Source organism: Gobio gobio (assembly GCF_949357685.1).
Source record: "Gobio gobio genome assembly, chromosome: 22".
NCBI lineage: Eukaryota > Metazoa > Chordata > Actinopteri > Cypriniformes > Gobionidae > Gobio > Gobio gobio.
Genome location: NC_137118.1, coordinates 6,088,622 through 6,106,568, shown reverse-complemented (window position 1 = coordinate 6,106,568; position 17,947 = coordinate 6,088,622). Strand labels below are relative to the sequence as shown.

The window sequence follows — 17,947 nt, the reverse complement described above, 5'->3', positions numbered from 1 at the left end:
ATGCCGTGGGAGTGAGAACGGGTTGCTGTTTGGTACCATGGTGTTCTGAACATGCACACTACCTTTCAAAAGTTTGTGCTGAATAAAAATATTACTTACTGACTCCAACTGTAGGTGTTTTTTTCTATATTATTTTTATTTTATTTATCAAAGTCCCATGAAATTAAGATCTGACATCCTCACTGTACAATGATATCGCCACAGTGCTGATTTGTATGGATAACTTCATGAAAGAATAAATAACTACTTCCTACACCATCAGATATCCTTAAATTACTCTGAACCAGATTCAGTTTCAGTATGAGGTCATCAAATACACCAAAGCCTCATAAACACATGACTCAGCAATTCTCGATGTTGTCTTTGATCTTCAGCGTTAATTATTCAAGGTACCCAAATTACATTTTAGTTGTGCTGTTTTTATATTTATCTCTGTAGAAAAGTTAATAGACACCAACATCCACAGAGTTAAAATTAAACTGTCAGACAGAGTGCTGATGAACTTGTGGATGTCTGGTGTTAAGCTCAAATACATCTGCATATCATTTGCATATTGATGAATGCAGGCATATTTATTTATTGTACCACCTAGCCATGTACGACCATGTTCAAATTAAAATAGGTTTTTGGCATTACAGAGCTCAGAATATCTACATAATATTCAAGATCATTTAATAGAAACTGCACAAGCTGTCTTCACGCTTATGACTAGTACTTTAGCAGTGTCATCCTAGTTGAAAATTAGAGTCATCATTCTGAGTGTATGTGTCTCATGGGACGGCCTCTTTATGACTCACTTTTCTGAAATGGCCAATATTGCTCTTTGTCATCCAGGGAGATATTAAACTTAGCTTTTGCTCATTTACGTTCTGTTTGCTTTTTTATTCCCGACCATTAAACTGTCATATTTTGAGATAACGCTGCAATTATCTCTTTTAATCTCTTTAATGTTTGTCTGCCATGCCGTGATGGACCTCATCATATAATAGCTCCAGCTAGATGTAGAAAGTTCTGTTGTTGATCGCGCCTTGTCATTTATCACACAAAAACTGTGGCAGATGCTGAAAACCTGTTGTCTGATTGATGGCTTATACTTTCTCAGCAAGCAAAAGGACTTTGAGTATCATACTAAAAATGTCCACCTTCAGTTCACGTGTCTTTTTGCTTTGACATTTTTATTGAAGTAGCTGTAAGAATCAGTTTTATATTGCAAATAATATTTCAAGATGAGCACTTACTGGACTGAAGCAACTCAGGTTTACTTCATTATCCATACATCATTTTTAGAAGAAAAAAACACGTGGGAATCAAATAATACATTGTGCTTGTGAGGAACATTTATTTGTATGGTTTGCCCCCACAATGAAAACTACATCAGAACTGATATTTATATGCATTATGTAAGTATTATGTGATGCTAGGGGTGTGACGAGACGCTTATCTCACGAGACGAGACGAGATACGAGATTGGGTTCACGAGAACGAGACGAGATTTTTACATAGTATTTTTAAGAAATCCTCAATGGTGAAATACATGACTAGAAAAATTGTTTGCAGGTGCATTTGAAATGTTTTAACTCATTGTCATTTCAGTTCTACTTTCTGAGTATGAATTATCATATGCAGTAAAATACAACAATACTCAAGCACTGTAAAGGTTTTGCCAAAAACTCAACTGACTGGCTTCTTCTCTCCTGTCTCTTCTGACCTTAGAACTGCAAATGAGCTTCATTTGACCTCCTAACTGAACTCCTTCCCACAAACTGATCATTGATATCAAGTGCAAAAAATAACCATAAAACTACCATATTCAAAGTGCAAATAGAGACCACATTTTTCTTCAAGCGTGATACAGAGCTAAGAGATGGTTAGAACGAGATAGCTTGCAAATTGGGAGATATTCGCTTGCCTCAGGGAGCTGCTACGTATTGAAATCATGCTTGAATGCGCACTCACGTTTACTTTCACTTTGAATTTCGCAATCATGTGTACTCTGGGGATAGTATTCCCAGGGAATAGTACTGGTGGTGTTGAACGCGCATTTTCAAATATAAGTCTGACGCTTCTGCTACGAGTCCATTAACCTGTAACACACTCGTAACACAAGCTCAATGCGAGCGCTCGTCTTCTCGAACCGCTCGTGTTGGATGAGCTGAATTGAAGTGACTGTTATCCACCTGAATTAAATTGTTTTTATTTCTATAAAAGCCAAACTAGAGTGGAGGCGTAATGTAAACGTAGTGTTGGCATATTCTATCCTAACTTCACCCTCACACTCTTCATTACAATATGACACGAGACAAGAAATCTCGTCACAGTTTAGTCTCGCAAGATCTCGTCACACCCCTATGTGATACTGTTATAAAATCCCACTGATTTACATTATAATCAGAATTCCATCTTGCTTTTTAGCCATATAAATTTCAGCAACTATACACTAAGAGCCCTATTTTAATGATCTGAGCACATGGTCTGAAGTGCATGACGCAGGTGCACCTACGGCGTGTCCGAATCTACCTTTGCTAGTTTAACGACGGAAAAAACGCACCAGGCGCATGGTCCAAAAGGGTTGTACCTAGTCTCTTAATTTTTGAGTTTTGGGCATAACGTGCAATAAGCCAATAAGAGTCTCATCTCCCTTTCCCTTTAAAAGCCAGTTGCGCGTGTACCTGAGAACGGCAGTGACGGATTGATTGACAGCTGTCTTAACTCCCGACGATGCTAGCGAAGCAGCAGTGCAAGCGAGAATGAGACCACTGACCTAATCTATGAACAGTCAAATCCTTATACTGAATGCCACTAAAAATAGATCAGATACATGTGATGTATAATTAACTAAATCAATAAGCAGCGCAGGACCAATAAGTTCAAACCTAATAGCTTATTATAAACAGATTTCCTCAAATAAAGTTAGACTATATATGCCAGCACGTTACGGTATTGTTGTTTCGTTACCACGGCAACCACTTGTGTGTCAGGGTTTGAAAGCGCGTCTCATGTATGAAAAGTATTTGTACACATGACGGGCGGCAATAATATCGCAAGAAAAGCCTGACGTGTACTGACAACTGCAATTTTTAACCGTATTTTCTTCATTAGAATGTTAATAGCAAGTGTCAAGTCAGTTTCATTCATAATGTTTCTACTTCATGTAACATGAGTGTTCATACTGGAGTAAAGCTGTTCTCATCATGTGATTGAGGAAAACATTTCTTAGGACGTGGTGAGCTTGTGGGTAGTGAGCCGTTGGAAGAACCAACATACGTCACGATGACCTACAATGTCCAATAGGAAAATTCAACTGCAGTAGCACCGTTCAACCTTAAGAGGGCAGCACTTAGACGTTTTTACACCGTATATTGTAGAATTAAAACACTTTATACCCAAATGTCAAAACATTTACTCGTATCAATGAAGAGCATTAATAAAGCCCCAGTCTTGCAGATCATTAACTAAAAAAAGTTGTTTTATGGTTTAGTTACCCTTTAAAGTGCCTTGAAACCTTGTGTTGGATTAATATTCTGTGTTCATCTGTTTGCCTGTACAAAGTATGCATCATCAATAAGGTGTATATTGAATTTGGTCTTTTAATATCACTGTCTTACTACAACTTACTTCAAACTTGGTAAATATAAGGGTGTGACGTCACTTGAAAACTATGAATCGATGCATATTACTAATGCGTCCTTTAAATAACATAAAAAATACTATCGACTTTAGAACAGGTTTTTGTTGGTCAATGGCGCAGTCGTTTTCAGTTCACCAAAATAGCAACGCGGCAACAATGCGCCTGAACACAGACCAGCACCAGAACATCCATGGGCGAACAGATGGGTGCGAGTGCATTTGCTATTTAAACAACGTGGCGCTGGACGTGAAAATTATAACTACATCGTGCTGAAAATAGCAAAAAACATAAACATAAAAGCCTAATGTATCAATGATACTCAACAAAAAGCTAAATATTTTTTTAAGATCTTGTCTAAAAAGATTTTTCCGACTATTAGTTTGTATGCCATGCTTTACAGGGTTAAAAACAAACACATTGTTTAGTGTGAACTCCAGCTGACTTTGTATCTCAAGCCTCGGTGGTAAAGCTGGAGCTTTTAATGAGGTTTTTCCTCTCTGTCGTGTGCTTTCCAACACATCTCTCTGGTTTTCCGGTCCCTGTGATTGAGGCTGTAGCTCTCAAGGCGGGAGATGTATTAATGTAATTAGAGGCAGTGCACAGTAAGCAGGGACAGCCTCAATCTCTGCTGTCGATCGATCTTTAGTCGCCGCTACAGGCCGGCTGTATCTCCCTGGGGATTTGTGTGGTAGGACATCTCTGAATGCTAATGCGTCTGTGATAAACCTCCAGCTGAATGAGTTTGTGGAGTGTGCTAGCCCGCCTTTCATTATTGTTAAAGGTGGTGTGCCTCTAGCGGTAACAAACAGAATTACAAAAATAATGACCGTTTTCAATCAGGTTTCCTAAATGCAGGTCTGGCATTGATCAGAAAAACAGATAGCCCCACCCCAAACCCACGCCATTGGTTGAGCTGCGATGCAACTGAGCCATTGTTTTGATAGTGTCATAAAGCTAGCGTTTACTTACTTCGACTTACACGTGGCTGTTGTTTAGCTTAATACAAAGTTGTGAAATATATTTGACATCAGTGGAAGCGAGAACAGCCACACAGTTGCTAAACCTCAACAAAGACTAAATATAGAAAGACGGTTCACTTTATTACTCATGAATGGGAGAAAATGCAACACGCCATATGGTGGAATAGTCCCGTCTTCTAAAGTAAAAGAGCCAATCGCTGATTGGTAAAGTCATTTCATCACTGCAGCTGCCGTTAGAAGCTCTGGTTCCCATAGAAACCTGAGATTGCAAATGCACATTGGCTTTGGCGCATTTTTAACGCTATTTGAGCATAAAAACCAACATTTATGGGACAGTTCATGTTAGATTTTTTGTTGATTTGAAATATGTAATTTAATTGTGAGTTCTGCAAGCAGTTTTTGAGATTCCAGGATATTCCCCATTCAAATAGATAGGACTTGGTCTTGTATGCCCGAAATAGCTGCCTGGAGGATTGCAAATATGGCCGCAGAGTGAACAGAGTCAGACTTTACTTGATAGGGACTTTGACTTCAATTGGACATGTTGAACTGTGGGACTAATGCAAATGATGCAGGTTTGAGTGCTTCCCGAAAGTAGTCCTCAAATCATTCCTCGACTCATTACTCAGTAAAAGAAAAGATAGAAAATTAAAAAGACATTAAAGGGTTAGTTCACCCAAAAATGAAAATAATGTCATTTATTACTTACCTCTGTTCATCTTCGGAACACAAAAGAAGATATTTTTGTTGAAATCTGAAGGCTCAGTGAGACCTGCATAGGGAGCAAAGCAATTTACACTCTCAAGATCCATTAATGTAGTAAACATATATTTAAATCAGTCCATGTGTGTACAGTGGTTCAATATTAATATTATAAAGCGACGATAATATTTTTGGTGCGGCAAAAAAACCTAAATAACGACTTATATAGTGATAACCGATTTCAAAACACTGCTGCATCGAATCAGCGAGTCGAATCATGATTGCGTGTCAAACTGCTGAAATCACGTGACTTTGGCGCTCCGAACCACTGAATCAACTCACTGATTCAATACGCGCCGAAGCTTCATGCAGCAGTGTTTTGAAATCACTATATAAGTCGTTATTTAGGTTTTTTTGCCGCACCAAAAATATTATCGTTGTTTTATAATATTAATATTGAAAATCTGTACTCACATGGACTGATTTAAATATGTTTTTACTACATTAATGGATCTTGAGTGTAAATTGCTTTGCTCCTTATGCAGGCCTCACTGAGCCTTCAGATTTCAACAAAAAATATCTTAATTTGTGTCTACAGTCTTCAGAGTCACATGATCCTTCAGAAATCATTCTAATATGATGATTTGCTGCTCAAGAAAGAGAAATTATTACATTTACATTTATGCCTTTGGCAAACGCTTTTATCCAAAGCGACTTACATTGCATTGCATTCAAGGTACACATTTTACATTTGGTCAGTTCTTGCTTTCCCTGGGAATCGAACCCATGACCTTGGCGTTGCTAGCACCACGCTCTACTGTTTGAGCTACAGGAAAGGAATTATTATCAATGTTGAACAGTTGTGCTGCTTAATATTTCAGGGGTTTTTCAACGTGTATACAGATTAAAAGAACAGCACTTTTTGGAATAAACATATTTTGTAACATTATAAATGGCTTTACTGTTACTTTTTATTTATTTAAAGGGGTCATAGAATGCCATTTTTGTACAAGTTAATATGATTTCTTTAGTGTCTAAATGAAAAGTTTGTAATATACTTTAATTAAAAATTCTCATTAGTATTGTAAGAAAACACTCAATTTACCTGGTCAAAACCAGCTCAGTTTTCAGCAAGTCATTTCAGTGTATGTGACTTTAAATGATAATGAGCTTTGCTCACCCCGCCCCCTCTGCTCTGTGGGGCGTTCGGTTCGACCCACCACAACACACGTGGAGTGTTGCCTTGACAACAGTTGAGGATATATTTTCGAGAAATAATGGCAACGGGAGTCTCTGAGGACACATCTGAGCAACCTTATCATTTTGAACCGGAGTCGGACCCGGAACAAGATGACGAACCCATCGAAGTTCGAACAGGACGTTTCTGAATGGTTGGTTAACGTCATGTCACTTTGATCTATCTTTGTACTGGCAGGGTAGCGTAGTGAGATACGAATGCTATGTGTTTACTGATGTATACGTTAGTTCATTGACAGATTGATGTTATGTTATAAGATTTTTTTTTGACATTTCTTCTTAATCAGTAACAGACACCGTTATAAACCATGTACAAAAGTAAGCTTAGTGTAGTGTTACCACGTTAACTTTATCACCCGAGTACACAGTTTGTAATAACAAACATAACGCGTTGTTCATTATAAACGTGGGATTATGAATTATATTGAGAACGTCATACACAGAAAGCATGCCGTAATGTAACTTACCCTGTAAACTTTAGCCTCATTCATCGTGAAGCGTGCAAGCGATTTGCAAAGATTAATATAAAGGTTAATAAAACGTTACACTCACATCTTCCTGAGGTGCAGCAGGAACACGATCCTTTTTTCAAGAGCAGCTTATTAGCAAAACCTGCTTTATACTGACGCTCGTTTATAAAGCCGTCTGCTGAGAAATGATTCGCGCAAACATTGACGTTGATCGGGGGGAATACTCCCTTCTAAAACAAAACTCAGCAGCCAATGCGTCTTCAGCGCTTCAGATTTAGGAACATCAAAATGACTGCTGTGTTCGTTATTACACCCAACAACACAACACCACAATCGCTTAGACGCCATTCTGCTCCAGCATATCAACAATGGCGGACTGATGACAGCTCGCTCAGGGCGGGTCTGTGTTGAAACGCTGCTGTCAATCAACAATCTTAGGAGGGGCGTACACCGTGTAACGTCACACGATCAGACAGCTCGATTTGAGACAGGGGAAAACATATAAGGAGATTAAAAAAAAAACACTGGATGTATTTTTATCATTATAGGATGGTTGTGTACAGGCACTGCCAACACACATTTCCGTATAATCAACTTGTAAAAGTGCATGTACCATTCTATGACCCCTTTAAATCATCCTTGCTGAATAAATGTATTAATTTATTTAATTAATAACAATAAATAAATAAGTACTTACCCCAAACTTTTGAATGGCAAAATACTGAGTAATAGTTGACATCATGCCATCATATTCAGAGTAATACTTTGGATTATCACTCATAGCCATTACATGAGGACATTTATCTAAATGAAAGTTGTCCTGCTCTGTATCTAGTAGTAACTGGGATTAAGCCTTTTAAGTGATTTATTTTAGTTAAATTTGTGAGTTTGATTCATATTTGAGCTGTTAACATTCCCATCTAAGATGAGATATTAACATCAGTGTGCGTTTGTTTGTGTATGGAAGCAGGGATGCGTTCACATAAGGCCAGCAGTGGCACTGCTCCACACAAATTGATTGGAAATGCAAAAAAACGCATAGTCATATCTGCATACAGTATCATCATATTTCTTATGATAAAAAAGGTTTTGTGGTCTGCAGTAATTCACATGATTTATTCCTGCCTCTAGGACCGCAGACATCATTATTAAGGTGAATTAGCCTAACTGTGCAGTTATTGTACAGTGAATTGCGCAGCTGAACATTATGCTGTGTAAAATGAGCAAATCTTTTCTAATAAAGGCTAATGAAAGGGTTACACTTCACAACACTCAATGAAATTAGAGAGAAGGCGCAGAATTGAGGTCTGCGCGCACCCACTAAGATTTCTGGCCTCAGTGCTGTGTGGGAGAGATTCATTGACTTTGTGTTGTCATCAGAAACGATCTAAACAGCACCAGAGAGAGAGAGAGAGAGAGAGAAACACAAACAATTTCAACATTCATGTCATACAATTTTGTTTTCCAGCAATGATCATACTTCTGAATAATTCTGTCTTTTCATCATTCATCTAATCGATCCGTGTGTGTGTGTGTGTGTGTGAATATGTTGTGTTCCATTACTGTGGGTGTTGCTGTCGACTGTTGTTTTGAAGTTGTGTTCTTCATCGTGGCATCTGTGAGCTCAGCGGTGCCCATCATGCTCTGCTGTATCCCTTAACTAGGCCAGTCCACGCATCTCCAATCCACTCTGATCTTTATCTCTCTCTCTCTCTCTCTCTCTCTCTCTTTCTGTTTTCCTCTCCATCCATCTCTCTCTTCCTCCCTTTCTCTCTTTTCACAGGCAAGTCCTGCCCCAATTATTGTCAACACGGACACTTTGGAATCTGTACCATACGTGAGTTTTGATTTTTCTTTTATTTATTGCATGTTCATGACATTATGCACAGCCTAGACATCGCCGATCACCCGCCTGATGAGTTCAGTGCCCACGAAGAGTGAACGGCGAATAAGTTTGACATCCTTTTTTTTTGGCTTCTCATGAATTTAATGTCATTTATCACTCTCCATGCTGTGCAAACAAGATCAACATATTCAATGATTGATGACTTTTCATAAATAAGCCAGATAAGGAGGCCAGCGATTAGCTGTGGGTTTAGATTAGCACAGGCTTTTCTTTTATGGGCTTGAAATATTAATGTTCAGCTGCGTTTTGGGTGGGATGTATGAGAGAGATTTGATGAATGGTTTAAAGCAGGTCTTGGATCAAATAAACAGTTATGGTTGTCAACCAGGGAGGCTGACTAGGGGGCCTCAGGATGACATTAATAAAGTATTTACATTAATAAAATAACAATATATGACATTAATTTGATTGCAGCAGAAATACTGGAAATATATAGCCTCTATGGGGGGTTTGAATATAGTGTTGGAAAATGGGGGACCTTCGAGTCAGAAAAGTTGAGAATCACTGGTTTAGAGAAACTAACGCTGTAAAGCCTGGCATATGAAATAATAGTCAGAAATATATATATATATATACAGGGAGTGCAGAATTATTAGGCACGTTGATTTTCTGATCATATTTGTTTTCCAGGCACATTTGACCAATTCCAAACCACAGTAATCCTAATAACTACTATTGATTTAGTATTTAATAATGTATAAGTGATATATAATTGTTCATGAAGGCTGGAAATGAAAATCACCTTATATTCAGGTGTGCAGAATTATTAGGCATGTTTTCTTTTACAGATAAATTGAGCCAAAAAAGAGATTTAACTCAGACTGAAAAGTCAAAAAGTATTAAATGCCCATGAGAAGGATGCAATACTAATGCAATACTAGACATTGCAGTTAAGGCATGACCATTGGATAGTGAAATACTCGTTGGGTCAGCAGGGTCAGACAAAAACAGGTGGTGAAGAAAAGACACCTGTTAACTGCAAAAGAATTAAGAATTAAGGTGAAGAATTAAGGGTGAAACCATCAGGAACCCTTTAGTCTCCAGCGCCACCATTTTCCAGAGCTGCAACCTACCTGGAGTCTCCAGAAGTGCAAGGTGTCAGGATCTCAGAGACTTCAGTTAGGTAAAGAATCCTAAAAAATGACCCCCACTAGATAAGAATCATAAGCTGAAGTGTTGTAAAATTGTAAAATTGTATAGACCCTAAAAAGGGTCTATACTGCCCATAGTATGCACCAAAGTTGCTTTAGTCCAGTTAGTATAGCAAAAAGACACATGCACCTCAACCGGAAGGTGAACATTTTTAGAATTATACTAAAAGGTCTTTTAATATAAACTATTAAAGGAACACGCCGACTTTTTGGGACTTTAGCTTATTCACCATATCCCCCAGATTTAGATAAGTCCATACATACCATTCTCATCTCCGTGCGTTCCATAACTCTGCACCCACCACTAGCCTAGCTTAGCACAAAGACTGGGGGTAAATGGCTCCAGCTAGCCTACTGCTCAATAAGTGACAAAATAACGCCAACATTTTCCTATTTATATGCTGTGATGTGGATAGTTACATTGCGTACTAAGAACAATGGAAAATGAAAAGTTGTGATTTTCTAGGCCGATATGCCTAGGAACTATATCCTCGTTCCTGCGTAGTAATCAAGGAACTTTGCTGCCGTACCATGGGTGCAGCGGCGCAATGATATTACACAGCGGCTGAAAATAGGCTTACTTCAACATAACCAACGTGACAACCTGCTTGCACAGGGAGTGTGCTGGGGACTATTTTCAGGCGCTGTGTAATATCATTGCGCCGCTGCACTCATGGTACGGCACAAAGTTCCTTGATTACTACGCAGGAATGAGAGTATAGTTCCTAGCCATATCGGTCTAGAAAATCACAACTTTTCATTTTCCGTCGGTCTTAGTACACGATGTAACTATACACATCACAACATGTAAATAGGAAAATGTTGGCGTTATTTTGTCACTTATTGAACAGTAGGCTAAGCTAGGCTAGCGGTGGGTGCGTCAGACAGAGTTATGGCACGCACGGAGATGAGGATGGTATGGACTCATCTAACTCTGGGGGATACAGTGAATAAGATAACATCCCAAAAAGTCAGCGTGTTCCTTTAATCAGGTGACAGAAGGCACGCAATCGATTGTGTCCAGTTTGTCAGCAGAGTTTTGATCATGTTGACAATTTAGAGGCCTTAGAAATTTGTGTATCAAATATGATAGTCGTCTTTAGGTAAAGCTTTGTTTCAAAAACCTGATGAGCTGCCTTATAATGAGGGCATGTACACTTCATTAATAAAACAATCCCAGGAAACTGAGTATGCTCAATCGAAAAGTGCAAAAATAAAGAAATGTTTAAAAGAGATTTTTACCCAATATTTGTGTGTTTTGTATTTGCATGCCTATTGGAGGACAGTTCTATCAAACCCTATGGACCACTTGCACAACTACTTCCACGTTCTACTTATTACAACTCGGAAATAAATTAGTACTATTTCAAAATGGAAGTGTGTCACAAAGCTCAGTGCAAGTAGTCCATTGGAATACATTATGCTTCACATGAAGCCATCTATGCAAATCAGTCAATAATGAGATTCCATATTCTGCCTTAGTGGAGAGTGGTTGCCTACACTGTTTCGAAGTTGTAAATAAAACAAGGATTCGAGTATGTTTTACAATAAAATGCTATTTCAGTCTTTCTACTTCAAAATGTCACATTTAATTCATTGTGATACCTGCCATTTCTTTGTAATTAATTACATTTCTATTGTTTCTAGAATAAACTTCAGGGTATGTAGGCAGCACGACTGAATCAGATTTAAAAAGTTAGATAAATGCAGGAGAAAACATCATGAATTGAGCACATGACAGAACAGGTGATGGGATTGAATGAAAGAACACAGAGGGGGAAGCAGTGTTGATTCAGACACTAACACAGAGCGATAAGTACTCGGCACGAAGCGCACAAACACACTAACAACACCACTTGACCTCCAGTCGGTTGAGGACGGTTTCAGAAACAGGTTGTCATTTATGAACAACCTAAAACATTTCTTTTTTTCTTTTTTTCTTCTGCTTCAGCTGTTTCTTTCAGCCCATAGGAAATATAAATCCCAAATAAGATCTCTTTAACCACTCAATTGTTACTCTTAAACGGCAATGAGATTAAATGGAGGTTAAAAAGAGTCTCTTCCTCCATTACACCAGAAAGATGTAATGAGAAACATCCCACTATTCTTGCTCCGTTTCATTAAGAGAATGTCCTCCGTTCCGCATGCCTCTTACGCACTCCCTTCACGTTCACCGAGGATAATTTCATTTGATTCTCGTTTCTCTGCCTATATCGCCGTAATGAAATATTAATATCATGGCATATCCAGATGACTGTGGATGAGCCGTGTTTTAGTCAAAGCACCGTACTTCCATCAGCAATGCGAGATCGACCATGACATCCAGAATCCAGCAACACGCTTAATGCTGTCAAGACAGTTTAATTGCTTTCCCCTTCTTTTTTTTTTACTGCTGTTTAAACTCAATTTAAAGCCTACCGTGGACTTGTGTTGGAGTATGTGTGAGATTATGATGATTATGAACTGCTTTAAGCACCAATCTGTCTTTGATAGTACTTCTAATATCTTAACACGAGTGAACAAGCGAGTGAAGATGGAGTTCCGGGAAAAGAAAACACTATGATGGATTGCTCCAGTAGAGCAGGTGTTCTCTCTGAGTTTAGCCTATAAACACACTGTGTATGTGTGTGTGTCTTCTGTGCTCCCAAAATGCAAATCTCTAAAGTAGAATAGATTCACTGACCCTCTTTTCATTGAGAACTTAAGAAAAGTCGTTACTACAAAATATTAAAGGTGAACTATGTAGGATTTTTGCAGTAAAATATCCAGAAACCACTAGGCCAGTGTTATATATTTTCTTCAGTTGAGTACTTAGAATATCCCAAATGTTTTAAACTATTTGTAAATCGTGAGAAAATTGCTATTTTAACCAAGGAGCCGGGACGTGTGAGCTATGCGTGTGAGGGAGTCGCCTGTCGATTGCGTCATATCTGCGTCACCCTCGGTCTCCGGTTTTATTCAGTGAAACACTTTACTCTCACTGCAGTGTGAACAAGTGTCATAGCAGCCGCCGAGCGAACGTCATAACTTCCTTTTCAACACACTCAGATATATCTAATACGATAAACAGAGCTGCGTTACCTCAAACTCATGACTGGAAAAGAGGAAGTGGTGCCGGCAACCGTGTCATAATAAAAGTCCCGCCAGCGACTATGCCATAATAACAGTCCCGCTCTTCAATCGCTCCTGCGGCCTTGCTCAGCTCCACAACACTCGCTCCTGCTCTGCTTCAGACTACAGTAATGTTAATAATCGCATCCATGAACATGATTTCTGCCCGAGTCCTATCCTGACTCTGTTCCACCGGCTGTGAGCTGAAGACCACATGTCCCGAGATTCTGCGCTCAAACGTGCCGTCATCAAACTACGCCTTTGTTTTGAACAGGCGACCTCTAGTGGACGGAAAAGTTACATAGTGTAGCTTTTAGGGTGCTGCAAACTTAAAGGTTACATAACACACAGTTCTGTGTTAATCTTGAGTATCTATTGCATCCTTCATATCTCCGAAGAGTCTTTAGTTTTATCATATTTATAAAAGAAGGATGCGCTGTACCAATTCTTTCTGAAAACAGCCGAGCTCGTGGAGGCGTGCAGTGGGTGGAGCTAAAGTGTCACAAGCGCACACACACACACACACACACACAATACATCATGGCATTATCCCTGGATAACTTTCCATTCACTATACATTCGTGTTGTTTACATTATATTCACTTATGCGCCGATAGCCAACAAAACAGACATTTATGCAGTTTTACTCACCGCCTGTGGTTTCGACTCGACCGGGAACAAACACACACACTTGCAGAACTCCGCTTCTGCTCCAGAAAAACAAACTGCATCCAGTGTTTCCTTAACGCTGGGTTATTTGGGAAGCTGAGCAAGGTTATCTTCACCTCACACCCAGAAACACACTTCTTTAGTGACATTGTTGATTTTGTGGTCTAAAAACAAAATGGCAGTATTCGAATCCTGAAGGAGTGTATTTGGCACAGAAATACTCCATCATACGTCCACCCCCCCCCCCCCCCCCCTTAAAATAGTTTGAAATGGTGGCACTGGGATTTAACGTACGCTGCATTTTAGATTTACGCATATTAGTTGTGGGAGGAGTAGATGGATAACAGAACTAGCGTTAAAGTGTGTAGCTGTGATTAGAGGTATTGGAGGCCTATGTGATCCATCGATCACAATTTCATAGCAATTCATAACTATCTTATGTTTTGGCGAATTGGTGTCTAATTTGTATGAAATCGTACGATTGCAGTCTTTGTGACACTAATTGGGATTGCACCCCTGTGACAGTTGTGTTTAGGAATGGGGTTAGGGGTTGTTGGGAACTTCTGTTGTTTCTTGAAGTAGAGACCAGGAGAACTTGGATAGGTTTTTCAGCAGGATTCTTTATTGAGAAAAAACGTGCTGTCTTTCCGCTGAGGTTCCAAGTCTGACTAAAGCCAGTTGAACCTTGTATTTTATATACATTTCAAGGGGAGGGATTATACAGCAGGGGAGGAGACATAGGAAAATAGAGACACACCCCAAACATTTCTGTCTCATCAGCCGTAATTCAATCAGCATAACAGTGTCATTCAAATGCATAGATGCTAATCCAATCACTCAGGCAGTATTGCTCTAAACTTGTCATGGTAAACAGTCAGGAAGTGCATAAAGACAAAATACTTAATGTCTCAACCACTTACACGGCCTGACGTAATCTCTTTAGAATTTCCTCAAGTTTACTTCAAATTGTAAAACACAAATATAGATAGTGTTTTCAGTTATATTCTATTACATTGGAACCTAGATATAACAATGTATAAATTTGTAATCCAACAGGGTGGACCCTCATTTTTTTCTAAAAATGTTACATTTTTGTATGATTTACATTATATGTATTCATGTGAAATTGTCACCTCGTAAACCACTATGTTTTCCTCTGAAGCTTGGTTTGATACATTAAATTGAGTCGCTGTTGAGGAGATATAAAGACTCCATACTTCCCTAGGGAAAAAAGAAAGGTGTGCTGCAGTAAACCCAGCGGGAAAGGACCGAATCAAGCTCATTATGCATGTATTCATGGGATGCATTTATCCTGCGCACACACATTCACTCACCCAGTACAGTGTCATCTGTTCACTTTATTAAAAGGAACCTCAGTTGCTTTAGTGTGCAGATTCGCCTCAGGTTGAATGCTACATGGGCTTTGTGCTGTTTATCAAGGAAGTATCAACGCTAGTTGAAAAATCAAGCTTAAAAGATTTTCCTTAGGAGTCATGAAAGAAATAAGAATTGTCACTTTTATCTGTTGATGCTTCTGAAAGATGTGTGAAGCTGCCAGACATTATATATGAAGAAGAGCAGCAGACCTTATTCAGAGAAGATTAAATATTTAATATGATGCAAACGAAACATTCAGTAGGCTATAGCTGCGTTTCCACCGCGGGAACTTTAGGGACTTTGGGTTGTGCTTGGTGTGTTTCGACCGCAGGGACCATGGTCTAAATGAAGTTCCGGGTAAAAATGTCCCCCTCAGAAAGTCCCTGCTCGCAAGGTAGTACTTTTTCAAAGTTCAGGAACTTTCGGGGGTGAGACTTGGGCGCTTAAAGATTGTTCCCTTCGACTGGAGCAGATTTAATCTTTGACAGTCAGAGAAGAGCACAGAGTCAGTCCACTACACAACACACTTAACGATAATGAGTCACAACGTTACTCTGCTGAACTCAACTGTGCCAATATCTTGTACCGAAACAAACATGACAACAGGTCAACAGACCTCCGCCACTACTTGCTTGCAGTGCAATTTGTGCAGAAAAAAAAGGAAAAACCCTGGTAACCCTTTTTTTTATGAAACATAAAATCATTAAGCCCTGGTTTTCTCTTTCAAGTTTTTTTTTTGTGGCTTTTTTAAACCTATAAATCAAACAATAATGTTGACTGTTATTCACAAATCAGGAATTTAAAACGAATTGATACATTTTTATGGTCAAAATCAAAGACAACTTAAAAAAAAAAAAATTAATGTTTGAGGTCTGTAAGATACTTAATTTTTTATTTATTTTTTTCAGCAAGGAAGAATGAATTACATTGATGACAAGTGACACTGAAGGCATTTATGTATAATGGGCCTCATTCATGAAACGTTCGTAAATATATGAGCAAATTATGACAAATTATGTCTACTTTGCGCATAAAATGGACCTTTGCGAACGCTTTGTATATACCACGAATTCGGTAGCTTAACGTGTGTATATTAATGAATTCCAAACATTTGTAAATAGGACGCGCGTGCACGCTCATTCATAATTAGCATAATCCCCGCCCATGAGTTACAACTGCAAATGACGTGTCCAGGAATGCTGTGGAATGTTCTGGACTTCTTTCTCCGGTTTGGCTCCAGTATTTTGCATAAATGCTAAAGAGACTAATTGGACATATGCCTGGCCTTCAAAGCATTTTTAGCTCTTCTGAAAATGGCCAGCTGGTGGCGCTTGAAAGCGCTTTGCAAGGGCAGCGTTTTTCCATTTGAGATACTTTGCTATGCATATGATACAGAATATCCATGGCAGTAATGTGTTATTAGCATCTCATTTTGAAGAATATTACTGAATATAAAAAATGCAGTTAAAAGCAGTATTAACTTCATTATTGTTCAGTCGGTGTACAAGTGGGATGATTGGTCAGTGTAGTTTTTGTCCCGCCCCTCCTCCACTGTGATTGGACGGCCAGGTAAAAAGTGACAGTGACGAGCGCTGCCTATTACCCAACGTTGAACAGTAAGAAGAAAAAAAAAAGACGGGGCAAATCAACTCTTGCAATATTATTATGGTACATAGTGCATCAAAATGCAATGTCGTCAGTTTGCCTAAATTAGAACACAGAACGTTCAAATGTTTTACGCACCATTTACACGTGGTAGGGTGTACATTTCTTTCGTACCAACTAACATCTTGAAAATACGAAAATTTTCGGAAATCCGAAAATTGACGTCAGAGCGGCTTCACGAACAATTTACACACAAATTCATTCTGCTCGTGTTTCATGAATGAGGCCCAAAGTTACAAAACATATGTTTTTTAAATTATTGCTTTTGAACTTTCTATTCATTAAAGAATCCTGACATTTTTTAATCACAATTTCCACAAAAATATTACGTTTCCTGAGCACCAAATAAGCATGGTTGAAAAAAGTTGATGTTGAAACAACTTTCACTCAGAAATTGCTCACTTTCACGATTCATTACAAGGCAACGGCAAATAACACATCGAATTAAACATGAAATTTTGACTGAAATAGTATTTTCTTGTAAAACGCACTCCAGTTATCTTTGTTTTATTTACAACTTCGATTTTTTACAGTGTATTAGTACTGAAGACTGGAGTTGCCATCACAGGAATATGATAAACATGATAAATTGCAATAATATTACTAATTTTATTACTGTATTTGTGATTAAATAAATGCATCCTTGGTGGTAAATTCTCTTAAAAAAAAAAAGGAATTAATTATCTCATGTAAGCTCAGTATTTGCATGCATTATGTATTTTGTGTGCTTTTTAGACAATGGCATGGTTAGCTTTGCAACATGTTAACGTTAAACTCTGAAAGATCAGTCTTTTGTGTAGTTCCATGATGGTTAGGATGTAAGTACAGTACATGTCTATGTAGGCAATAGATGGAAAGACAGCTTGCTAATTTTGACACTGTTGTCGAGTTTAAGACCTGGCGAGAAATCTGTTTAAGTATTGTTAATTATGAAGCCTCCACTGTGCTCACTTTGTAACTGTAGTGGGAACAGAGCTCAGTTAGAATTAGCGCTAAAGATAATCAAGGCGGGATTAATACAGCATTATTGA

General features: G+C 38.6%; 1 protein-coding gene across 3 annotated transcripts in view; it reads left to right on the top strand.

The window, feature by feature from the left end:
* The window catches only part of dlg2 (discs, large homolog 2), a 394,149-nt gene that overhangs the window by 248,778 nt on the left and 127,424 nt on the right, over nt 1-17,947 (top strand). For all 3 annotated transcript variants that reach the window (XM_079804836.1, XM_079804837.1, XM_079804838.1), the window contains one exon: nt 8,821-8,874. In XM_079804836.1, coding sequence (XP_079660962.1) covers nt 8,821-8,874 — 54 coding nt within the window. The remainder of the gene's footprint in view (nt 1-8,820; nt 8,875-17,947) is intronic.